Source organism: Electrophorus electricus, chromosome 23 (assembly GCF_041902795.1).
Source record: "Electrophorus electricus isolate QZ-2024a chromosome 23, ASM4190279v1, whole genome shotgun sequence".
Classification (NCBI taxonomy): Eukaryota; Metazoa; Chordata; class Actinopteri; order Gymnotiformes; family Gymnotidae; genus Electrophorus; species Electrophorus electricus.
The window spans coordinates 14,353,978-14,379,000 of record NC_137519.1 but is presented as its reverse complement, the minus strand read 5'-3'; the positions used below and the strand labels follow the sequence as shown (position 1 = coordinate 14,379,000).

Sequence of the window (25,023 nt, the reverse complement as noted above, 5' to 3'; positions counted from 1 at the left end):
GAGGGATGACTTGAGAGAGAGAGGGCGCGAGAGGGCAATGGCTGGAGAGAGAGCGGGAGGGAGCGGGAGAGAGAGGGAGCGAGAGGGCGATGGCTCAAGAGAGAGAGGGAGGGAGCGAGAGAGGGCGATGGCTCGAGAGAGAGGGAGGGAGCGAGAGGGCGATGGCTCGAGAGAGCGAAAGCGATGGCTCGAGGGAGTGGGAGAGAGAGAGCGATAGCTTGAGAGAGAGAGAGCGCGCGATGGCTCAAGAGGGAGAGATGGGGGAGAGAAAGATGGCTCGATAGAGAGAGAGCGATGGCTCGAGAGAGAGAGCGATGGCTCGAGAGAGAGAGCGATGGCTCGAGAGAGCGCGAGAGAGCGATGGCTCGAGAGAGGAATGGCTCGAGAGAGAGAGAGCGATGGCTCGAGAGGGAGAGATGGGGGAGAGAAAGATGGCTTGAGAGAGAGAGCGGGATGGCTCGAGAGAGAAAGAGAGAGTGATGGCTCGAGAGAGAGAAAGAGAGAGCGATGGCTCGAGAGAGAGAAAGAGAGAGCGATGGCTCGAGAGAGAGGGAGAGATGGCTCGAGAGAGAGGGAGAGAAAGATGGCTCGAGAGAGATGGCTCAAGAGCGATGATGAGAGAGAGAGAGAGAGAGAGAGCGAGAGAGCGATGGCTCGAGAGAGAGAGCCAGAGAGCGATGGCTCGAGAGAGAGATGGCTTGAGAGGGAGAGAGAGAGAGAGAGCGTGATGGCTCGAGAGAGAGAAAGAGCGAGCGATGGCTCGAGAGAGAGAAAGAGCGAGCGATGGCTCGAGAGGGAGAGATGGGGGAGAGAAAGATGGCTCGAGAGAGAGAAAGAGCAAGCGATGGCGAGAGAGAGAGAGAGAGAGAGAGAGAGAGAGAGCGCGATGGCTCGAGAGAGAGAGAGAGAGAGAGAGAGAGAGAGAGCGCGATGGCTCGAGAGAGAGAGAGAGAGAGAGAGAGAGAGAGAGAGCGCGATGGCTCGAGAGGGAGAGATGGGGGAGAGAAAGATGGCTTGAGAGAGAGAGCGCGATGGCTCGAGAGAGAAAGAGAGAGAGCGATGGCTCGAGAGAGAGAGAGAGAGACAGAGCGCGATGGCTCGAGAGGGAGAGATGGGGAGAGAAAGATGGCTCGAGAGAGAGAGCGATGGCTCGAGAGAGCGAGAGAGTGATGGCTTGAGAGAGCGATGGCTCGAGAGAGAGAGAGCGAGAGTGTGATGGCTCGAGAGAGCGATGGTTAGAGAGCGAGAGAGCGATGGCTCGAGAGAGCGATGGCTCAAGAGAGAGAGAAAGAGCGAGCGATGGCTCGAGAGAGATGGCTTGAGAGAGAGGGAGAGAGAGAGATGGCTCAAGAGCGATGATGATAGAGAGAGAGCGAGAGAGTGATGTGTTTCTGCCCTTCGTCCTCCTGGGGTCAGATTGCAGGGCCCTGCTTGCCATTTGGGCCTGGTGTCCATCCTGTCCATCATGCTCTGTTGTCACGGATACACGTATCTTGTGACAAGCAGCACACGTGGGATGGCTAAAAATAGTCATTGCCAGAAAGCAGAAGAGAGCACAACACTGGTCAACATTTCCCCTCTTTTTTGCCAACATATATTTGTGGTTTGTATAAAATAAAGTCTAGGTTTGGCGACGCAGGTGAGCTGATCACTGATTGTGCTGCTCTATGCATACTCACTGAAGACTCCTCAATAACATCTTCTATAGCGAGGAGGAAAGTGTGTGCTTGCGCATGCGTGTACATGCACAGTATTTTGGTGGGTGTGGTTCCTGGTCTTGCGTGTGCAGCTTATGATCTTATGTGTACGTGTTTCCCTCAGCTCAACTTTTATAACTATCTTTTTTCCTCTCTCCCTCACTTTATGCATTCTCCCTCTCTCCCTGATTTTAACATGTTGCCAGGTTTGCTCATTTTCACCCTCTGTTTTGCACTACATAGGTTCTCATGCTGTTTGAGTTTGAATCTGGACAGATTTCCTGCCGGTTTTGTTGGATGTCCGGAGTCTTCAAGGCCAACATAAAAATGCTCCAATAAAGGAGAGAGAGAATGGGAGAGACCTCATCAGTCTCTAGGGACCAGACAAACAGCCTGTTAGCCCTGCCCACAGAGGAAGCAAAAGGGCTTGATTTGCTGTCTGCGTGACGAAAACAGGCAGATTCACCGTTAAAGTACAACACAAGTGTACAAGTCCATGTTATCATTGGAAAGGCCATGTATTCATCGAAATTGTTTTATTGAAAGCTGAATATGAGAGAAAAAAACCAACTTTTTTCGGGAAGCTAACTTCCTGATTCCTAGTTGTGTTTGGACAGTCAGTTGCTTTCAGTGATGTGGTTGCTGTCTTTCTTTCCTCTGGGGCAAAATTCTGGGGCCTCACTGCAAGCCGGTGTAGGCAGGGTGGAGGGCCTTTTAACTTTTTGGCTTGTTTTCATTTACGATCCCCTCCTGGGGGGCTCCTGCTGCAGCTCAAGCACACCCCTGCTGCGGTGTGGTTCCGCCTTCCCATCCCCCACTCCAATGCTGGCGGCCTCATGACACTTGTTGACGCCTTTCACGATGTTTCACGATACTTTCCTGGACATCTTTCAGGACGTCTTCAGGACGTTTTTATGCACTCCTAACCACTACGGCATCATTAAGCCCTGATTTCTGAGCACTCTGGTTCTTTGGTCTCTGTCTTGCCCCACCCAATTACCAGTCGTGTAACGTAATTACATTACAATTATTTCCAAATGAACACGATCCTGTGTCTAACAGGTAATTAGCTGTAGGTCATTAGTGTCAGAATGTGCTGCATTTTAATGAAACTCTTAATTATGCAAAAGTATGCCATAGTATATTTATCTTCGGATCATTCAGTGAACAGTCTTCTTTGGTACGTTATTGGTCTTTGGTGGCCACCACTAAGGTCATCCTTTCTCAGGACACACAACATTGTGTGAACTTTACTGAAAATGTCTGCTGTGCCACTGTTAGCCTGGCAGGCTGAATAATTAAGGGTTTGTTGGCCCTGTCCTGACCTATAATAAATAGCTAATGTTTGTATTTCGTTTGCGCTTCCTACAATTACACCAGCACAGTGTATCTGCTCTTCAGACTACCCAACTGTTAACCATTAGTGAGTTGTTCCTTGAACAACAATGAGCAGATTAGGCTCAGATATACTGGCTAGTCATAGCTACCTAACTGAGGTAATTATCTTCACAATAATTTTAATATAAACATTATTGCAAGTCATGTATTACAAGTTAGTGTGTGTTGTTTTCTTGGTAAAGAGTGCGTCATTAACCAGGTGTTTACAGGCAAAACAAGTTACTAAATAGTTAATCCCGAAGGCTGTCGTGACTTCCACGATGACGTCTGGATTCAGTACAGTTTCACCATGGGTTGTGGAGAGCTGAATTCTGATTGGTCCTGATCTCATTAATACGGGATGAAGGCAGGGAATTCTGCCTCATCATCCCAGTGCCGGTTATTTAGTGGTTATTTGAGTCCACTAGCTCACACCTTTCCTCTCCTACGCTCCTGCTAGGACTATTACCATACAGAGGTCAGCTAAAAGAAGTTTGTTTGTTTGTTTGTTTTTGTTTGTTTGTTTTTGTTTGTTTTTTAATAGCAACAAGATTTATGAAGTGGTGAGTTGCCAGTGTGATCATATGATTATCACACCAGCAGGTTCTTTTTTTTAATCCTCAAAGTTAGTGGTGTTAATGGTAGCAGTGATGCTTGGGACTGGAAGCAGTCTAGATTTACGTAGACTTGCCTTGTATTTCATGTGGCAATAACACTCTCTTACTCTCAAAAGAAGGGACACTTGTAAACAATCCCCCCCCCCACTTCTGTGTGGAGAGCGGGTATGTGTGTCTTCTAGCTAAGAGAAGTAAAACAATTTTTGATAAAACTGACTTTTGTTGTTCATAAGCTCCTAATAATTGTAAAGATAATTGTGAGGAATGAACAAGCCCTGCAAGAGAATGAAGACAAGGAGGTGCAGATTTCGAGACCAAAGGGGTAAACCGATTTTGTTACATCACAGCTCTTTTTTTTTTTCCTGTGTTTTAAATCTTTTATTGGTTTAAAATTCCAAGTTGGTCTGTGGGTAAATGGCTGAAACAATTATGAAAAGGTTGTGAAAATAGAAGAAAACAAAAAGGTTTATGAAACATCACCATAATCTTGATGTTGAGTCGTCATTATCGCGGTCTTATTGCTTCCTGTTATAGCTCACTTTCATATCTCTCTTTTCAGATCTGGAGTCGGATGACAACACGTCTTTCTACATCCTGAACGTGGGTCAGCCTCCGTCGGTGGTGAGTCAGTCACTGGGAGTCCACAGGCATGGAGTCCAGCCGCACGCCCAGCTCCGCTGCCCTTCTCTGCTACAGCCTGTTCACAAGCCCTATGAGCTCAGCTACCAGCCCCAGGACTCCAAATACCCCCCTATGGGAGGCGAAGGGGCATGTAGGGGTGGAGGGGGACCGCCAAAAGCCTTCGAATGCCCCAGCATCCAGATCACCTCCATCTCGCCGAGCTGCCAGCAAGAGATGGATGTGAGCGGGGACGAAATGAGGGCCAAGGGCGCGGACGGAGACTTCCGGGAGAGACCCTTGTCTCGAGACCACCTGTACCTCCCGCTGGATCACTCGTACCGGGACTCGTCGCTGAGCCCGAGTCCCTGCAGCAGTTTGTCCTCACGCAGCTGGTTCTCGGACGCCTCGTCCTGCGAGTCCGTCTCGCACGTGTACGACGACGTGGACTCGGAGCTGAACGAGGCAGCGGCGCGGTTCACGCTAGGCTCGCCCCTCGCCTCGCCCGGCTGTTCGCCCCAGGGCGGCCCGCTGGAGGAGCGGTGGCAGCAACAACAACAACAACAACAACAACAGCAGCAGCAGCTCCACCACCACCACCCGGCCTTTGCCCACGCGATCTCCCACCCTCCCAGCCACTCCCTGTCACCTTGCCACTCACCTCGCAACAGCGTCACCGACGAGAACTGGCTCAGCCCCCGGCCGCCGTCACGGCCGTCCTCTCGCCCCACCTCACCCTGCGGCAAGAGACGGCACTCCAGCGCAGACATCTGCTACTCGGGGTCGCCACACCACTCCCCGACCCCCACGCCTGGCCCCTCACCCAGGGGCAGCATCACTGAGGACACCTGGATCGGGAGCCCCTCGGTGGGAATGCCTCCTTTCCAGTGCTGCTCCTCGGATGCTGACATCCCTTCCAAGACCAGGAAGACCTCCCAGGACCGCTCGGCCGGGACGCAGCCCGGGAAGGGTGAGCTTACCCTGGATGACTCGGGGAGCGTGTCCCCGCTCCTGGACTCCCCAGCGGAGGAGGTCATACCTGGCCTGAAGAAAGATGGTCCAGGAGAGCAGTTCCTGTCTGTCCCCTCTCACTTCACCTGGAACAAGCCCAAACCAGGACACACACCCATATTCAGGTAAAAACAAACACACGCACTTCCCTTCTTGAAAAGCTGCTGTCTGGAAGGGATCTCCTAGCAACACAGGCTGTACTGTTGGACACTATAAAAGGTCTTTATTATAGCCATTTAGGAATCAATTATTGTTCTGGGATGATTTATGAATTGTCTGACCTGAGTAAAGTCCTAATTCAAAGAAATCATTTTATGGGATCAGAGGTCGTAGGCCAAAGTATCATTTAAAGGTCAGGAATGACACAGAGACAGATAACATCTCTCACAAGGAGTCCTGGTTCTTTATATGGCCACATGTTTTTATGTGTATTTATATGCCAGTTAATCATAGCTTCTGCTGAAATAAAGTTCTTGTAGATGGAATTGATAATATGTAAGTTTATTTATATTCACATGTACTTTTATTTACCCACTATAAACCGACTACATTTGCACTGACAACAGAAAATGCCTTTACCCCATTCTGCAACAGTGAATGGTGTGTGTGTGTATGTTGGGTGTGTGTGTGTTGGGCGTGTGTGATTGGAGGGTGATGTACTGTCTGTGTATTCGTGCACTGGCCTCTGTAAACGGCCTTGGAGATGGTGGTTCCACACGTGATGCATTGTTCTAGTACTACACTTGTTCTGTCTCTCTGGCCCACACACACCTACAGCCCTTCCTCTATACACGCTGTCAGCTCCTCTGTCCAAACAGACCGCGAGCACTTCCCGGACCCTCCTTCCCAATGCTGTCGCAGCTGCGCTTGGACGCTACGGTAACAGGACATGTGATGCTGCTGTCTGATCCTATGGCCCCAGCACCCAGACCTGCCCCTGCTGTGTGTGTGTAAGCACATGCACACCGGTGTGTGTATAAGTGAGAGAGAGGGACAGGAAGCCTTGTGAGCAGATGGCCAGTGTGGAAGTGTTGGCAGAGAGAAGCGGTGCACCGTGGCGCGCAGATATCTGCAGACGCGTGGCTCAGCGATACCCACACACCAGCATGCGCCTCCGCGCACGTATGCGCTCTCCTCCCTCCAGGTCTGGCGAGCGTGTTTGGCTGGAGCGGAGAAAGGTTGGTTTTACACGTACGGCAGGAAGCTCGTCGCCGCTGCGGTCCGAGGAAACAGAAGAAAAAGTTTACTGGCAATCGAGAGGAATCCCAGGGCCTGCGGGACGGTGGCGGGGTCGTGGGCAACCAGGCCGGCTTCCTCCGGGCTGTCGGTCCGGCTCCGGTTACCATGGCAGCAGGGCATGCGCTCTTCCTCTCTGGTGCCCTCCTGGGAGAGCCGCGAGAGGGAGAGAGAGAAGAAGGGAGTGTTTGAGGAAAGGGCTTGAGGGAGAGCAGGGAGGAGACGCAGAGAGCGAGTGGAACAGGAGCAAACCTGCTTTTGTTTGTTTTCACATGTTAACATGAATAAGTGTGTTAGTGACAGTTATGATATAGACCTCATGGAATGGCTACTCTCCGAGTTTTCCAGAATCTAAGTAGAATTCAGAGCGGCTTATGCCCCAACCCTAATTCTAACTCGCAGCTTGTGAGTGTCAAGTGTGCAATTATGTATAACGCTCCTGTCCCGTGTGTTTGAAACGATTCATAACAACTCATAGCAGAATCATAGCAGGTCCCTCCTGAGTTTTTGGTTCTGTCCTGCTCTACAGTTCCATTCGGACGTCCAGCACGCCTCGGAAATGACATGAGCACAAAGCCCCTATTGACCAAAATGTCAGAAACATGGGCCCCGTTTTTCTGCCTTTCCCTCCCAATGGAAATGTCAAGCTTTTTACTCTTCAGTGTGTTTTCCGGCACCACGTGTGGTTTTGCTCTGGAGCTCTTGACAACGGGACGCTGCAATTGTTTGCTTTGCTGTCCCCAGCCTGATGCGTTTTGAAAGGTAGAGACCAACTTTCCTGAGGGGGACACGTTCATAGACCTGGTCAGGTCTTCCAGGGTGCTTACAGGGGAAAATGTCAAATGTTTTAGTGATTGAGCAGGTGAGAATCTAGGCTAGCATGTCCACTAGATAGATCAGAGTGTGTGTATGTGTGCGTGTCGCTGCATGTGTGTGGGTCAGCGAGTGTGTGTGGATTGGAATGTGTGTCTGTCCAAGCCATAACATAAAGGACTCATTTTGGTGAGGATTATGCAGAAGGGAAAATTGCAGTAAAAATTCACTGGCAAGCGAAATGGCAGAATCAACAGCATAGACCTTCACAGCATGCCAGAATAAAGCAAAACACACACACACACACACACACACACACACACACAGCCAAACTGCAGCCAGTTCTCACACTTGCGCTCTCTCACTACCTATATATCTCTATCCCTATCTTTCTTTATCTTTCCCTATCCGTCTCTCTATCTCTCTCTCTCTCGTGCATGCACACACATGCAAACACACACACACACACACACACACACACCTGCATTTATCCCGTATTAGTCTTAAAATATCCCTTCTCCTGTAACAGGTGTTGATGCATGTTTACTGTTTTATCAACTGTTCTTTGAATGCAGCATTGTTTGGACAGCGTTGTCAACACACACTTCAGTGCTTTATAGTTGGTTAAACGTCTGTATGGTTGGTTGGTTCAGCTCTGTCCACATATCCTGATTGGGGATGTGTGGTTCAGCTCTTTGATCTGTGACTCAGACAGGAGCTGCATACATGAGGTTGGGGGCATGTGGGTGTGTGTGGGTGTGGTTCATGATCTGCCCTTACAGGTCTTCCCCTCATGTTTGTATGCTTTACCTACAGTTTTTTACATGTAGTTTGCATTAGCTACTTAATTGTTCCCCGTGGTTTGACGTGTCTCTCCACAACGTGGAGTGAAACTGCTTACTCACTAGTGCAAATCTCAGAAGATTTGCCTGTCATCCTTCGCTTTAGAGCTCTGAGCCCGTAACCACTGAGCCAGCGCAGCGGGTTGAGGGGTCGTGTAATAGTGTCAGGAGCACAGTAAACTGGTTCACAAACTTTCGCATGACTGTGTGCGTGTGTATGTGTGTGTTGTTGCCACACAAACAAACCAAGACGTACTGAGTTCTGCTTTGGGCCTAGCTACTGGTTTAGTCATTAAAGCTCATTGGTAAAGGGGTGTTGTTATCCAGAAGGACCTTGTTTAATTGTGTGTGTGTGTGTGTGTGTGTGCGTGTGCGTGTGTGCAGGACGTCATCCCTGCCTCCCCTGGACTGGCCTTTACCCAGTCAGTACGGTCAGTTTGACCTGAAGATTGAGGTGCACCCCAAAGCACACCACAGGGCGCACTACGAGACCGAAGGGAGCAGGGGAGCTGTCAAGGCAGCCTCCGGCGGACACCCCGTTGTCAAGGTGAGTCTCCACGGTGACCAGCCACCTGCCACAGGTGATGTAAGTGCACCCGAGTGTCTCGTTACCTGCCTGTCGAGGGTGAGTTTGTTTTGCTAGTCCTGCTCCATGTTACCCAGGTGCTTTTACCAGGGGTATGGGGCGAGGGATGGAGTTTTGGCGGTGCCAAGGCAGGAAACTGCCCCACGGCCATAATCTGCCATGATGTGTCGGTAGTCTTTGGCTGAAAGTTTTTGGGGGGGAAGCTGAACTCGAGAGGTGTGGTCACGCCTTCGCCGTGTTGTCTAGGATGTAGCCTAGTGGCCCGTCTGGCCTGATGACTCCTGCCTCCTGAAGACCCTGATTAGATGATCACAGCCACTGCAGAATCACAGCAGGTGAAGAGTTAAAAAAGGCGTTTCCATGCAAAGCAGTTCAGGCGATTTGTATACGTTTGTGCGGGTGGATCATCTACCATGTACAGCGTGAATTACTAACGCAAGAAATGAAAGGGAAACCTGCACAATGTCACATGTAATATTATATTGCTGGTGAACCAGCGAGTATACCTGCAATGTGCTTTGACTTAAAAAAAAAAAAAAAAAAAAAAAAAAAAAGCAACAACAACAACAAAACAAACAAACAGTGACAACACAAAATATATCCATCATATCTCATTGAAGCCACACTGATTTTATTGTGTGTGTGCAGTAGGCTCTATAGAGAGATATCGCTGGTACCATAACCGTTGATGCAAAGCGACCTTGTGACTGCGGTCTTTGATATATTACCGACCTCTTACGTAGGTTTAAATACGGCGGGGTGCACTCTTCCTGTTGTGATTCTGGTTGGGATCTCTGCTGTGCTCTCTCAGGTGACCACACAATCCCAGTCATCACCTCTTCTCAGCGGATTACCTTTCCTAACGACTGGCTTGGCTTTAATGGGGCGTTGTGAACGGCAGATACTTCCAGCCCACATTGATGGCGTGTTATCTTTAGACCACAAAGCGTTACACTGGATTACAAGCTTCCATTTTCTATTCAGTTAAGCAATCCTGCCGTGTCTTGTCCCAGCTGAGGGAGTCTTGTAAACTATAGACCTTTGGGTTGAGCTCAAGCTATATTGATAATTCTTAAAAAGCAATTTAAGTTCGTTTGTAATCTATCTGTTATATCTATCTAGCTATACTCTATCTGTTGCTTAGCAACAAAATTTTGTTGCAGAAGAATATTTATTGTTTATTGTGAATATTGTTAATAAATCTCAGGATTTATTGAACATCTGTGTATTTTATCATATTGTTTGTCTGCGTTAGCAGTAAGCCTGTTGCGGTGGTTTTAGACACCTGCTTCACGTTGTAATTGTGTTGTTATTCTGCTTCTTGATGTGAGACCTGGTTGCATATCAAATGCGTTTTTGCCTACATTACCTTCGCTATCACCGGAATCTCTGAAGATGGCGTGCTTTACTTTGACTGTAATTTACTAAAGCCAACTAGCCAAAGCATATCGGCGCATTGCCCAAGTGCTCAAATCCAGTTCGGAGTGCATGAGGAGCAGAAACCCTGCCACCCCTGGGCGTCTCGTTTCACTTTCGGCTCTTGTTCAAGCTTCAAACATGCAGCTTTTTAACCTACATTACAGCGCGCGGCTGCGCTGGGCTCAGCCGCCAGGACGCACGCACAGGGCTGACATGAAACGGAAGCCCGGCCGTATGTCACGCGATACAGCAGATCGGATAGGTGAGCGCACCTGTGAGCGCGCTCTCTCAGCAAAGCGCATGCGCAGATGGTGAGCGGTAGCGGTGTGTGGCGATGGCGAGGCAGCTCGTAACCTGGCCGCTAGTTTCTGAATATTTCATGGCTAACGGGATGTTGGTTCTTTTTGTTTTGCTGTAGCGGAGCACGCAGCCCTAACCAGCATGGCGGAATCGTATGCCAGCACAGGGCCAAACGTATCAAACGCCCTGGAACAAACATACCCGAGCTGATCTTAGATCACTGCCCGAGCTGATCTTGTACCAGTGCCCGAGCTGTACAGATCTGAGAGCAGTCTTGGGTGTGTTTAATGGTAGCTGTAAGCTCTGAGCCACATGTTCAGACAGGCCTTGCTCAGTGATGTGGTAGAACATGCAGGCTTTTGCTGGCTGTGGGTTTAGTTCACCATAATTCCAGTTTTTGTGACTCAGATTTTCTCTGGGTTCCAACATTACACATCAGCTGAATTGCATGTGAGGTGTGGGTTTTGTCTTTGTAAGCTCAGCGCGCGCTTGAACATGTGGGTTAGGGTCAGGGTTACACGTGTGAATGTGAGTGTGTGGGTGTGCAGTTCCCTGTCTTCATCATGAGAATGCGTTATTCTAACACAGGATAAAACTACGCACTTTTGAGCTACACACTGGCTCTCCCAGAGGAAACGGTATTGTAGATATCTGAGTTTGAATTTGTTTAAGTGAATATAAAACACACTTTGAAGTCATTTGTTCTGACTGAACTTTACAACACATGGTTTCTCTAAAGGTCATTTGTGCCCACAGGTGGGCTGTCCTCCTGCTCTCTACTTTCACATGTGGTCATCCCAGTTTGACTGATATGGGCGGGTGGGCGTGACCGTCTCTGTTTGTGTATGTATGAGTGAGTGTGCGGCACGGAAGGGCCAGTGCATGTGGGTTTACTAAACACACGTCTGCGTTGCTCCTTCGCCACTTGCCCAGCGCTTGGACCGGCCTGAGAGCCTGTTCCATGTTACCATAACAGCGCCGTGCTACTCGTGGCCGGCATAAACAGGGCCTCGCGGCGGGATCCGGGTTTAGATGGGTGCTGGTTCGGCGTCAGTCGTCCTGTGGCATCGTGCTGAAACAGATTTGGAGGTGTGGAGGGATACATCAGGCGTGCCGAGCCCAGGCTGTATCGCCCTCACCACGCCAGGGGGAGTTCGTGTGTGTGATGTTAGCGAGTCGTCACTGCCTCCATCTGTCACTTATGTGAGGTTTTTTCCCTTGCCTTACACACACACACACACACACACACACACACACTATTATGTGTTATTACCTAGAACCTGAAAGGATCATCTGAATTGTCCAAAAGCGACTTGGGTCTGAGAGAGTCTTCTGTGAGTCTGAGAGTCTCCTGTGGGTCTGAGAGAGTCTTCTGTGAGTCTGAGAGTCTCCTGTGAGTCTGAGAGTCTCCTGTGGGTCTGAGAGAGTCTTCTGTGGGTCTGAGAGAGTCTCCTGTGGGTCTGAGAGAGTCTTCTGTGGGTCTGAGAGAGTCTTCTGTGAGTCTGAGAGTCTCCTGTGGGTCTGAGAGAGTCTTCTGTGAGTCTGAGAGTCTCCTGTGGGTCTGAGAGAGTCTTCTGTGCTCAGTGGCAGATTATTCATGCTTTACTGTGTCTTCTCTTTCCTCACCTGACAGTCACTCAACAGGTCTGTCCTGGCAGAGACGATCTGTGTTCAAACAGAAGAAACATTTTGACTTGAATGGGCTGCTCAGTCTTTGTGTGTGTGCGCACACGTGTGTGTATGTGTGTGCGTGTGTGTGCGTGTGTGTGCGCGTGTGTGTGTGTGTGTGTGTGTGTGTGTGTGTGTGTGTGTGTGGATACACTTGTCTCTTTCACCCTCTCTTGCTCTCTTGCATTCCTCTATAGCTTTGTTTCGACATGCTCTCTGCTTCAGTGGTAAACGTCCACTGCCGCTTGCATTTGGAAGCCGCTTGCATTTGGAACTCTGCACAGAGAGATCTGGCCCAGTTGGTACAGGTCTGTGTGTGTGTGTGTGTGTGTAGAGTAGGGTGCTGTATGTCATGTGTCTGCATGCGCTGGAAAGCAAAGCACATTGTTGGCTAGTGGATATGTGTGCGATATGTATGTGATTTTGCTTTACAGGTTGTGTGCAGGTGTGTGTTCTGTTTTTCCAGGTGTGTGTGTCTGGGGGGGGGGGGGGTTTATGTGCACACAGTGTGTCAGTTATGTAGATGGGGAAACTGGTGCAGTGAGGTCAAGGGGTGAGAATGTTACAAAATTTACATTAAAAGAGATCATAATTGAACTAATCCTATCACACTCTCTCTCTCTCTCACACTCACACACACACACACTTATACACACACACTCTCTCACACTCGCTCACACTTACACACACACACACACACTTACACACACGCGCGCGCACACACACGTGCACACACATGCGCGCACACACACACACACACACACACACACACACACACACAGAGTTAATGAATAAAGAGGAAGAGAGGTCTTTATGAGCCTCTCCCGATCCCTTCAGCTGTAGTACCCTGTGGCTGTGGTTCCACCCCGCCCAGGGCACTAGAGGCTTGGTGATAAATGACCACGTGATGTCCGGTCAGGTTCTTGTCAGTTTTTGCTACTGGCCATCTCAGTTTTTCCTTTTTTCTGGTCAGTATGGTCGTTTTCTCCACAAATAAGTGAGAGAGTAGTTGTGGAGAATGTTTGGGGGGGGTGGGGTCAGCGTACGCATGGAGTTGAGTTGTAAGTGTAGTGCCATAACGGCAAGCTCAGGACTGAGGCGTACAGTAGCCAGACAAGCGGCAGTGAAACAAAGTGACACTGTTTACTCCCTGTGTTTGGACTGGCCTGATTCACAGGACATGTCTAGCAGGAATGCTCCATATCACCCTACAGCGCACTCCTCTCTTTCTCCCCTTCTCCCTCTGTCTCTCTCTCTCTCTCTCTCTCTCTCTCTCTCTCTCTCGCTCAGCTTGAGGGCTAATGTTACAGAGGGCAAATCATAATCAGCACACCTGTTGCTAGGAGACATGTAAGTCCCGAGCCCATCTGGCTTAGGCATCTGCGTGCGTGTATCTGTGTGTGTGTGTGTGTGTGTGTGTGTGTGTGTGTCTGGGTGGGTGGGTATGTTGGTGTGTATGTGGGTGTGTTTGCATTGTCGGCATAATTAAGCCAGTTACAAGCACACACACAGAAAAGCAGCACTCTCTGTCGGACCACGCTGGACGTGCACACATCAGCCGCGCTGCTCCCACAGGCCCTGAGCCACAAGCATTCTTCTCTTACGCTTTATCATTTTTATTCCTCTGTAACAAGCCTTTGTCTACTCTTACAGTTGTTATTATTATTATTATTATTATTATTTTAAAATCCCTTCTTCAAAGGATCTGGCAGTCGCACTTTGACACTGTGCTCACCAGTCGCATGATGGTCATGTGTTTTGACCAGACAGGAAGTAGGTAGTAATTCTGTCATTTGTCCCCATCACTGCAGAATGGACGTGCATCTCTCTCCTAGACCCGCGTCTCAACACCAGTCACTATTCCCTACCCTGCGGGGTTATGTGGCTTTTTTTTTGTTAAAGCCTTCACAACTCCATCTGGCTTTGCTGGAAAGTTCTGGTTATTGGTCCTGTATCAGGCCGGGTAAAGAGGAAGGTCAGTAGGCAGGTTATGTGAGGCGTGCCACCTCACTCCACCCCCGCCAAACACCCTGGTGTTGGATAACAGCAATATGAAATACAAGATGGCCGGCAGTGTCCAGGACGGTGTCGAGTTTCGACCACAGAATGAGTTAACAGTGCTGTTGTTGGACCACCCAGGGAGAGAGACCAGCAACACACCAGTGACCTCTGATGTCTGTGATTTATTGTGGATGTCTGTGCTTAGTCTGTGTTTATTGTGGATGTCTGTGATTATTGTGGATGTCTGTGCTTAATCTGTGTTTATTGTGGATGTCTGTAATTACTGTGGACGTCTGTGATTATTGCGGAGGTCTGTGTTTATTGTCCAGAATGCTGGCTCCATGTTTTAAGCAGTCAATTAAGTCTTGAAGTCGCACCTCATTTGCCTAATTGAGTTCCATTGTTTTGCCTGTCTCTCTCAGGTGGTGTGTGTGTGCGCGTGAGTTGACCTTATTTAAATGGCTGCCCATCCTCCTGAGGCAGTGTGCACGCTCTCTCTCTCACACACCCACTGTGTAAACACTGCTGCACTGAACAGATCTCTCTCAGTGACCAGTTAGTATAGACTCTGTCAGCATGAGGTCACATTATGGGACCAGGGGCCAATATTTTTTGTGTGTGTGCGTGCGCACGCGCACGGGTGTGCGCACGCATATGTGTGTGACCTTGAGCCTATAACCTCTCCCTCATGTACATGAATACGCACACAAATTCACACTCATGCAAGCGCACACTCAGTCGCTGGCCCTCACCATAGCAACTGCACAGCAACACAGGGAAACAACTCCGCAGTGAGTGGGGGAGGGCGACAGAGAGAGAGAGAGAGAGAGAGAATGGAGAGAGCAGAGCTCATGAACATGACAGAGACTAACGGGGATCTGAGGAGACAATAGGGGTTAGGGGTTGATCACTGGTGTGAGGAAGCACGCAATGTTTGAAGTGTAACAGTGAGAAAGTGGGCTACTCTTTGAAAACGTCCAAAAAGCCAGACGCACGCACGCACTACCACACGTGCGGCCAGTACGCAGCCAGTTCCAACGCGCTCTCAGCGCAGGCTGCGTCTCCCTGCCGTGTCTCTCGGCTGCGTCTCCGTATTACAGGAGCACAGCAGCAGATGCTGTGTGTGTACCAGACGCTTTTATTTAGCCTTCAGTGTGTAATGCTAGCCAGAGGTGCCATTTCTGCCCCAGTTAACTGGTCCAACAGTGGGAACATGTGATGGCTCTAATGTCACCAGTCTAATATAACCAGGGACAGGACAGGGAGGAGAGTGAAAGATCTCAGCGATTGTTACAGGTGTTACAGGAGTACACACGCACGCATGCACACATGCGTGCAATTACTTGCATTGTGGCATTATGCTGTGTGTGGGTCATGACTGTGTATCTTTTGCTTAAATGGCTATTATAAACCTACTCTGTAATATACATTAAACATTGCAGGGTAGCTACACATTAAGAATTCAACCCAGACGTTTGTCTTTTCCCTTTGGCTTGTGCCCAGGCTGAATTTCTTTATACATTAACCAAGAGGTACCAAACTCCAGCCCAGTTTGGACATTTCCCTGCTTTGCCACACCTGATTCAACTCAGAAGTTGATTACCAGGTTTAGTATGAATATGAAAATGACCTCTGGTTTACAGCTGAGTGCATTGTGCACACCCACAGACACACACACATATTTGGCCATGTCCGGACCATCCTGAAGTCTGCTATGAGCTGAATGTTTGTGGCACTCCGGTGTTTTTGCACAGCAAATCTCCACCCTCAGCCAGACGTCCAGGGTAAAGTTAAGAAGTTACATGAAATTTAATTTTACTTCAGTCATTTCTAGTTTGCTTATGAAGGGTAAGATGTCAATATGAGTAAATAAAACCTGGTGGTTATGTAAAGGTGATGAAATAAAATGCCTTGGCATTTGGCATTTGAGGAGACAGTGTGATAATATTCCAGACTTATTATCCTAAACGGTAACTTTTCTTTAAAAAGCATGGGATTGACACACTCAAAATTCCACAGGAAATAAATCCATATCCAGTAAGTCTAACGTTCCTAAAAGGTGGCAATACGCTCTCCTACTTTCAGGCTGTGATGCTTCTACACTGGTCGTCCCCTGTGCTCCGAGGTATCTTTTATCACTTATCTTTTGTTGTTTAAAAAAACCCCAAAAGCTTCCTGGTTATGAAGAAAGCGTGTGTGCGCCCGTCTCCCTCTCTTACGCTCCATCGCAGTACAAGCAGGTGGTGTCTTCCTCTCAACCAACCGTGAGGTGCAGGAATGCTTCTGTGGGATCTGGCCACTCCACAGGAGACGGATCTGTAAGCAGGAAAGGGTGAGGGAGAGAAACACTAAAGGAAGATGAGCCAGAGTCTTATCACAGGGGCATGACTCCAATGAGAAGGTCACGGCCTTCCAGGAAGGCCCAACTCCTTGAGCGGAGTAGCGGGCTGACTAAGCTAAGCTGAGTCTCTGCTAAGCACAGTGCTTCCTGGGAAGGCTCTCCTAGAAAGAGTAAAACAAAGCCTGGGAGATCTCTGGTCTGGGACAGGCCGCTACAGCTCGCTGTGGGGATATGAGAATCTAGGTTCAAATCAGAGGGGGACAATCCTAGTTTTTGCTGCAAACTTGTGACTGTCTGCTGCGTACACGTTGTATGTGGTCGTGTTTACCCAGCATTCTGTGTTCCAGTCTGCAATAAGGAGCGTAGGATCAAAATCGATTTTGTGTAATTTGCTTGGGAAAATGCCGTACTCTATCCTCAGCCCAGACCAGCATGGTTGATGGGGGTTTTTTTGGCTTTGAGCAGACCTGGGGCCAGGCTAAGGAGAGCAGGAACTGGAGATCATCTCTGAGCTGCGGAGAATCCGACTCCAGCCCTGCTTCCCGCCCCCCGCCCCCCAGAAACTTAAATGTTGGTGTGACCTCTTTGAACCTGGCAGTCAGTATTACACACCACAGTCTGTGTGTGGGGTGGTGTGTGGGTGTGTGTGTGTGTGTGTGCACGTGTGTGCGTTTCACACACAAAACAGCATGCAACATGAAGATAAACTGGCCGGAAGTGTTAGATGAAGTGTGTAATAGTCCCACAGGTGCAATAAAATCACGCACACACATGCAGAGAGATCAGAGTGCGTGTAGTTGGCGCAACCTTTCTTTCCTGAGGCCTCTGAGCACACACACGTCTTTCTTTACTGGCTGCCCCATTACCCAGGTGTCCATGGGGCAGCCTCGCTCTCAGCTACAGTAAACAATTCCAACAAAAAGCTCCCTGTTCTGGGCGCTCACCTCCTTTCCTCACACTCCTCTCCAACACACACACCTCTCGATCCTCCCCAACACACAAGGCCCACGATCCTTCCCAACACACAAGCCTCACGCTCCTCACAAACACACACAGCGCCAACACGCACCTCCCCAACACACAACACCTCCCCAACACATAACACCTCCCCAACACATAACGCCTCACGATCCTCTCCAAAGCTCTTCACAGAAGTTTTATTTGTTTTCGTTTGCGGACTCTTCTGCCTGGTTTTCAGTATTCAGCCTGTGTGTGTGTGTGTGTGTGTGTGTGTGTGTGTGTGTGTGTGTGTGTGTGTGTGTGAGAACATGTGCTTGGAAGTGAGATAACTAACATCCCCAGAGGAAGGTTTTGTAACTAGCTTCCATAAAATGTTCTTGACATTAGATGTAAACGAGACGTTGGGAATGCGCAGGTCTGTCCACGGTGGAGTGTTCTTCTCTCTGGCTTTGGGTAACTCTGGCAGCGGTTTCAGGAAAAATCAATATTTTGAAACGTGGCGGTTTGGGTTTATGCTTTCCTCAGGTACACTCATTTCCAGACAAAAATGACATGGCTTCAGGAACCAAGTTTACTTGCCTCCTTCTCTTTTCCTTCTTTCTGAGTCTCTGTCTTTTACCTTCGTGGACACGTGGCTTAGGGCTAAAGACGTCCTTTTATGATGTGCAAGCTATTTTTTTAGTGGTATTCTGCTGGGGTTGGCTAGACCTCAGCTGTGAATTTCGTGTCTCTTTCTCTCTCTAGGTTAAACAGGTGTTGCCAGCCTGCATTTACAGAGCTTCCCAGCCATAACGTGGGGGGATAGCAGTATTGTGGGTTTTTTTTCAACCCTAGCTGTCCCCCCCCCCCCCCACACGACACACCATCCCCAATCTGCATGTTTTTTGTGGTGTTCACCTTTTGAGCAGGCTAATACTCATGTTCAGAGCTGGCTGGCTAGCCCACCAGTCCAAATAAGATTAATCCCAGTAGGAAACAGGACAAAGCTATGATGTGGAGTGGTCACACCGGTAAAGCCACTAGGAGTCGTATCTCTTGGAGAGATGTGCGAAATGTGGTTTGTGTGGCTAGTCTCCGTTTTAGCTACGTTTTAGAGCCTTTTTAGGTGTCTGTTCTGCGAGTGTTTTCTCTTGCTCTCTTCTGTCACTTTTTCCGGTGTTTCGCTTGCCCGGTCACTCGTGCATGCATGTTCCCGTGCCACTCGTGTTCTGGAAACGTGCTTGGCAATCCTGGCTGGGTTGCTTCTGCGGAAGCAGCTCCCTTCGGATTGCGGGCAGCCAAGATCGAGGTCGGAGGAAGGGAACCGAGGACTCATCTGCACGTGTGCGGAACTCATGGGAAGAGGGCCAGTGTGCTGGTTCAGCCCAGACAAGTGCCAGAGTTAGCTCACCTCCCGGCATGCAAACACCGCCGCAAGCGTCAGGGCCTTGACACTTAACTCACAGTTGCACTTCTGGAATCGTAACATGCACAGCAAACGCCAATCAAAGAGGCGTTTTGATTTTACTTTTTGTTTGATGACGAGCGCCATGGACATTTTCTGCTTTTAAGGTTTCTGCACCTTCCAGATTTGTGTGAGTGTCTGTGGAAAAGCCACAACGCTGAGCCACGCCTCCTGCCGGAGCGGAGGCTCCTCACATGTCCTCTGCTTCCCCTTTCATCTCCCCCGTCTCCTCCCAGCTCATCGGCTACAGCGAGAAGCCCGTGAACCTGCAGATGTTCATTGGCACGGCGGACGACCGCTACCTGAGGCCGCACGCCTTCTACCAGGTGCACCGCATCACGGGCAAGACGGTGGCTACAGCCAGTCAGGAGGTCATGATCGCCAGCACCAAGGTGCTGGAGATTCCTCTCCTTCCCGAGAACAACATGTCTGCCAGGTAACCCCGCAGCCTCTCTGCCTTGGTGTTACGCCATGTGAGGGATGAACCCACAGCCACACGCTGCACAGTCTCAGTTCAAAGAGCACCGTAATGTTTTCCACCATGGACGATGGTTAACTGCAGCCAACAGTAAGTCTGGCTTGGAATGAGTGGGTTTCTGACTAATTAAAACCATGATTGTAAAGTCCATGGTTTTACGACTGAGCTACACGTCATAAAGCTTAGATGTTTATTACAAGGAGTCTTTCACCTTCGGTGAATTGCTAACACAAAGTAATATCTTAAAAACTGGGGTTTTGCGGTCCATAAGAGACTTGGGTTTGAGGAGGAAAGCAGAGCATTATCAGAAAAATGACACCATTTCTGACATTTATTGTAATATCTGTCATGAACAATTTTTTTTAAATGTTAAATAGGTAATGTTGTATTCCTTCCCTTTGGTGAATGCATTACTGTGGCTTTGAGACAGCAGTTATGGATGTTCAGATTTTCCTACTTCTTCGATTTTCAGTATTGACTGTGCTGGGATTCTGAAGTTGAGGAACTCTGACATTGAGCTGAGAAAAGGAGAGACTGACATTGGGCGTAAAAATACGCGCGTGCGTGTGGTGTTCCGAGTGCACATCCCACAGCCCAATGGAAAAGTGATCTCTTTACAAGCTGCCTCTATCCCTGTAGAATGCTGTAAGTCCTCAGACTAAATAAAGAATAAAGTGAATTCTTCTACACATATTTTCTAGATTTTATTTCCCAGATTTACGGTTCTCTTTCTCTTGCGCGTGTGTGTGTGTGTGTGTGTGTGTGTGTGTGTGTGTGTAGCCCAGCGTTCAGCACAGGAGTTACCTCAGGTCGAGAAGGTTGGTTTAACCAGTTGCCCTGTGAGCGGAGGAGAGGAAATGGTCATCACAGGTTCCAATTTCTTCACAGAGTCAAAGGTCATCTTCCTGGAGAAGGGCCCTGGTAAGAGCTGCTCCCTCTGAGTCATCAGCTCTGCATTCAGACTGAACACATATTTTCCCTCTGAGCCTTTTTCTCCCCTGCATGTCACATCCTGCATGTAGCATTTCACTGACTTCACAACATATCTGATCAAGCTTCGAGCTTTGGAGTGAAAATCATTCCAGAAATGGAAATCAGTTAAACAACTTGTAATGCATTTCTGTCTAATAATAATTTTTCTGTGTACATTTTGGACACATTTACATTTTCTTCTTGGCACACAAGTCTGTAGTAGAGAAGCAATGTAGGAAGATGTCCAACCTGGACCCCCAGGCCAGTAGATCTGAATTTTACTGGGCCGTTGTATATTTGTACCGGCCCAGAAAAGGGCAAAAAGAACAATACTTTTCCAAAAAACTGTTAATTTATTAATTGTATATACACTGTGCAAGCTGTGGTGTGCTTATTTGTGAGAAATCCTATGAGGAAAGAAAAACAAACGTGTCTTGCAAACGGTTTCATTCCTTAATTTTACATTTACATTTATGGAATTTATCAGACGCTCCTATCTAGAGCGATTTACAAAAGTGCTTTGTCATTTCCTCATATAGTACAGCCTAGTACAGTACAGTAGGTTAGAGTCCAATATACCAATGAACTAGAATAGTGTAGAATACAGGGATCACTGCTGATGCCTAGAAGTGCAAAACACATAAGCTCTATCTCAGACAACAATCAGTGCAATAAACAAATACTCTACAATAAGTATTTCCATAACGTTGCAGCCATGTTGAAATATCCAATTTTCCTTGAAATGCAGAAAAATCGGGGAGAAACACAGATAGGATTCATTTAATAACTGGACAGCCAGAAGCTGTTGCTTTTTTCTGTTGCTGTGACGACGTGTCGAGCGAGAACATCACATATTAACGTATTTTTGACTTGCACGAGTTTACCTTTTGATTTCTGTTGTTAAATGAAACGCCAATATTCCTGGATTTCACACTTTTCGTCCGAATTACAAGCATAGCTGCTATGTTATAGTGGTTGTTTGAGGTGGCTATTAGCTTAGCATTGCAGGCTAATATTGCTGGCTAGCTACATATTTAAGTGTTATTTAATGATATAATGTATTTGTGTAATTTAATAACATAATGTAGCTATGCTAGCTGGCGTTCATCTAAAATCCATGCTAGTTGATATTTTTGAGAAGATTTAGTCAGTTGACTTCACAGGAGAACTGATGTCTGTGATCGGTGGAAATACAGTAACTGGCCTGGCCAATTAGCTTGCCGACACACATCTTTACTGACCTTGGGCCATTGCTGAATGTTGATGATGGCCAACATGGCCATTGATTGGCTGTATTGAACCCTGGACATCATGTATACTCCCCCATGTCTCTTGAGAGAATGGACCATCTTGAAGTCATTTACTAAAATATGCGTAATTGGTTGCTAATTGGAACCAGGAAGGTGCAGCTTCATGTGTTGTGTGGTGACGTCCAAGTAAAAGCAAATCTACATGGATGTGCAGAGGAAAGTCATATTTGTCTGTTGATGTCACTGTGAGCGTCTGTCTGCGTCAGTGTGCTACTTGCAGTGGGCCTGCAGCTGAGATCGGAGAAGCTCGGAGTTCTGTTTACTTTGATACGTGTGAGGACTGTGGCCGTCCGTGCGGTTGTTTCTACGGCCCGTGTTCTGTAGTATGAACATTCCGAGTGGTCCCGTTTTATCTCGTCTGGGTCATGGGAAACGAGACCAAATGAGTGAATGGGAAGCCCATTGTTTTTGTCATTTATTAACTCCGTTAGAGGGCTGTGTCAGCTTTATGTGTGAGAGAGCAGCGTAGATTATCAGAGGTTTATCAGTGGTGACCTCCTACGGTTATTCTTTTCCTGGGGGGGGGGAGTGGTGTGTGTTTTTGTGTGTGTGTGTGCGTGTGAACAGTTAACAAACACCCACTTGAAGCTCACTCATCCAACATAAACGAATCGCTTTTTTTTTTTTTCCCTTTGGCCTTTGTGGGTTTTTTTAGAGTGAGACTTTTCACTCACTCACCCATTCGCTCTCCCTCTCTGAAACAATAAACACGCGAGTGCATGCATGCACACGCCGCGCGATTTACGACACGCCCGCAACACCTTGTTTGGCGTAGCCCAGATGTGGACGTGACCTGGAGCTGCAAGTGCACGCAGCAGCGGGTGACCCTGCAGTCAGTCAGACCGGCCTTATCGCCGGACCCAGGCCAGGCCAGGGTTGTGTCTGCAGCCTCTCCCTTTCCCTGTTTCCCAACGCTCCCTGCAGCGGGAGCACCAACGCTGGGGGTGTGGGCGAGTCCTTGCCTGTCTGCAGCAGTCCCTGGGCCGCTGCTATTATAGGAAGTTCAGGGTATTCTGCAAAGAGTAGATATGGAAAGTTGGGAGAGGTGAGGACAGATGGAGTGGACGTTCCATCAAAACAATTCCTTTTACATTTGATTGTTTTAAATTGACGCCGGCTATGCTTCGTGGAAGCTGTTGGTAGATGAGTTTGGCCCTAATCTTGATTTTCTAGTTGTTTGTGTTTGTTTTTCAGGCGGAATTCTCTAGCTGACTCCTCTGTAGGTGGTAAAGATATGCTGAAGGTAGCAGTGGAAGAATCTCTTTTCAGTTGCCTCGGAGTGTTTGGGGAAAACCTCGGCCAATCCCAGTTGGGGAACAGCGGCGTGTTCTTTCCTAATCCCCCACCCTGGTCTGGCTTCTTTTGTTATTGCTCAGCTGTTCCAGAGTCTGGAATAAGGAAATTGGGGGCTGGCTTGCCTTGCTCGGCTGGCTGATGGCTCATGGAGGCTGGAATATGTGAGACCATGTCTGAGAAACCACTCCAAGATGTTAGGACAACTCCTAGGATGTTAAGAGACCAGGCTGCCCTGGGACCGTGGGTCTAAAGAAATGACCCCAGGCCTTAAGGACCACACAGAACTAGGGCTCATCTGCCTGAGACACAAGAGAGCGTCTTAGTTTTAGCTCATAATCGTAACTCAAGATTGGACTGAGTGGATTTCAGGGACTTATTGAATCTGTGGTTACTCGTGCAGGTCACTGTAATTGCAAGGGTTATACAATGCACTACTGTTTGCATTGGTGACCGGTTTAGTCTCAAAAGTAAACATCTTTTTTACACACACACACACACACACACACACACACACACACACACTCTTCAAGCTCGGCTCCTCTACTAGAGGCCTGGGAGCTTGAGGGTCCTGTGTAGTATCTTAGCTGTTCCCAGCTGCACTCTTCTGGACTGAGATCTCAGATGCTATTCCTGGTATCTGCTGGAGCCATTCTCACAGTTTGGGGGTCACAGCCCCTAGTGCTCCAATTACTACTGGAACCACTGTTGCCTTCACCTTCCACATCTTTTCCAGCTCTTCTCTCAGCCCTTGCTATTTCTCGAGCTTTTCGTGTTCCTTGGTCCTGATGTTTCTTGCCACATCTCTCACTACGGCCCTCTTCTGCTGTTTGTCCATCACTACTATGACCGGTTGGTTAGCCGTTACCATTTTGTCAGTCTGTATCTGGAAGTCCCACAGGATCTTAGCACGGTCATTCTCCATCACCTTTGGGGGTGTATCCCACTCTGACCTTCCAGTCCGTACTTGGCACAGATATTCCTGTATACTATGCCTGCCACGTGTGTGTGTGTGTGTGTGTGTGTGTGTGTGTGTGTGTGTGTGTGTGTGTGTGTGTGTTTGTGTGTGTGTGTGTGTTTGTGTGTGTGTGTGTTTGTGTGTGTGTGTGTGTGTGTGTGTGTGTTTGTGTGTGTGTGTGTTTGTGTGTGTGTGTTTGTGTGTGTGTTTGTGTGTGTGTGTGTGTTTGTGTGTGTGTGTGTGTGTGTGTGTGTGTGTGTGTGTGTGTGTGTGCGCACGCGCGCACATGCGCACATTATGTGAATGGTACCTAAATAAACAAAGTCCCTGTTTCTGGAGGGAAGGGTTGAGATGGTGCCCATGTCACCAGTCTTTGGTATTCTGGTTTGTGCTTGTACTTGCCTCCGCTCAGTGCATGTGGGGCCCACTCTGCTGTGCTGTGCTGCTGCTGTGTTGAATGTCAACATATGCTGCAAAAATACACTAGTCAATGTCAAAGACACCCAAGGTCATTCTGATATTAGTTGAAAGCCTTTTGACAGAGCAGGTCCCATCGTCTGCCAGAAATCTCTCATTATGACTGTCATGAGGTCCTGACGAGTTTAAGGTGTAAGTGTAAGACAAAACATTTTTAAAAAGTGCAAGACAAAATGTGTAATGCTTTTAGATACATGTCCCTGTCGGTTTAGCAAAGCTGCTGTACGTGTTACAGTGCAGCGCAGACAAAGAACAAAAAAAGAGTTAAAAAAACAAAACAAAAGCAAACAAACATGGTTCTTACAAGAAGAATAAAGTGTTTCAGTGTTTTGGGGAAACCTTTCTGTGAAACACACACAAATGTACACACACACACATCCCTACCCACCCACAAGCGCACACAAACACACACAAACACAGGTGCATGGCAGCAGTCACATACAGAACATTCTCACACCTGTTGCATTAGCTCACACTCCCACTGCTTCAAAGGCATCTGAAGAGGAGGCCTGCCCCAACCCCTCTGATGTAGGCCTCCTCTGCGTCTGCTCCAGCCTTCCCACAGCCTGTCCCCTTCCCCTGATTGGCCAGGCAATTAGTAAAGC

General features: G+C 48.4%; 1 protein-coding gene across 2 annotated transcripts in view; it reads left to right on the top strand.

Moving 5' to 3' along the window:
* The window catches only part of nfatc3a (nuclear factor of activated T cells 3a), a 54,540-nt gene that overhangs the window by 14,663 nt on the left and 14,854 nt on the right, over positions 1-25,023 (top strand). For both annotated transcript variants that reach the window (XM_027025948.3, XM_081706070.1), the window contains exons 2-6: positions 4,251-5,445; positions 8,596-8,758; positions 19,167-19,366; positions 19,881-20,053; positions 20,189-20,329. In XM_027025948.3, coding sequence (XP_026881749.3) covers positions 4,251-5,445; positions 8,596-8,758; positions 19,167-19,366; positions 19,881-20,053; positions 20,189-20,329 — 1,872 coding nt within the window. The remainder of the gene's footprint in view (positions 1-4,250; positions 5,446-8,595; positions 8,759-19,166; positions 19,367-19,880; positions 20,054-20,188; positions 20,330-25,023) is intronic.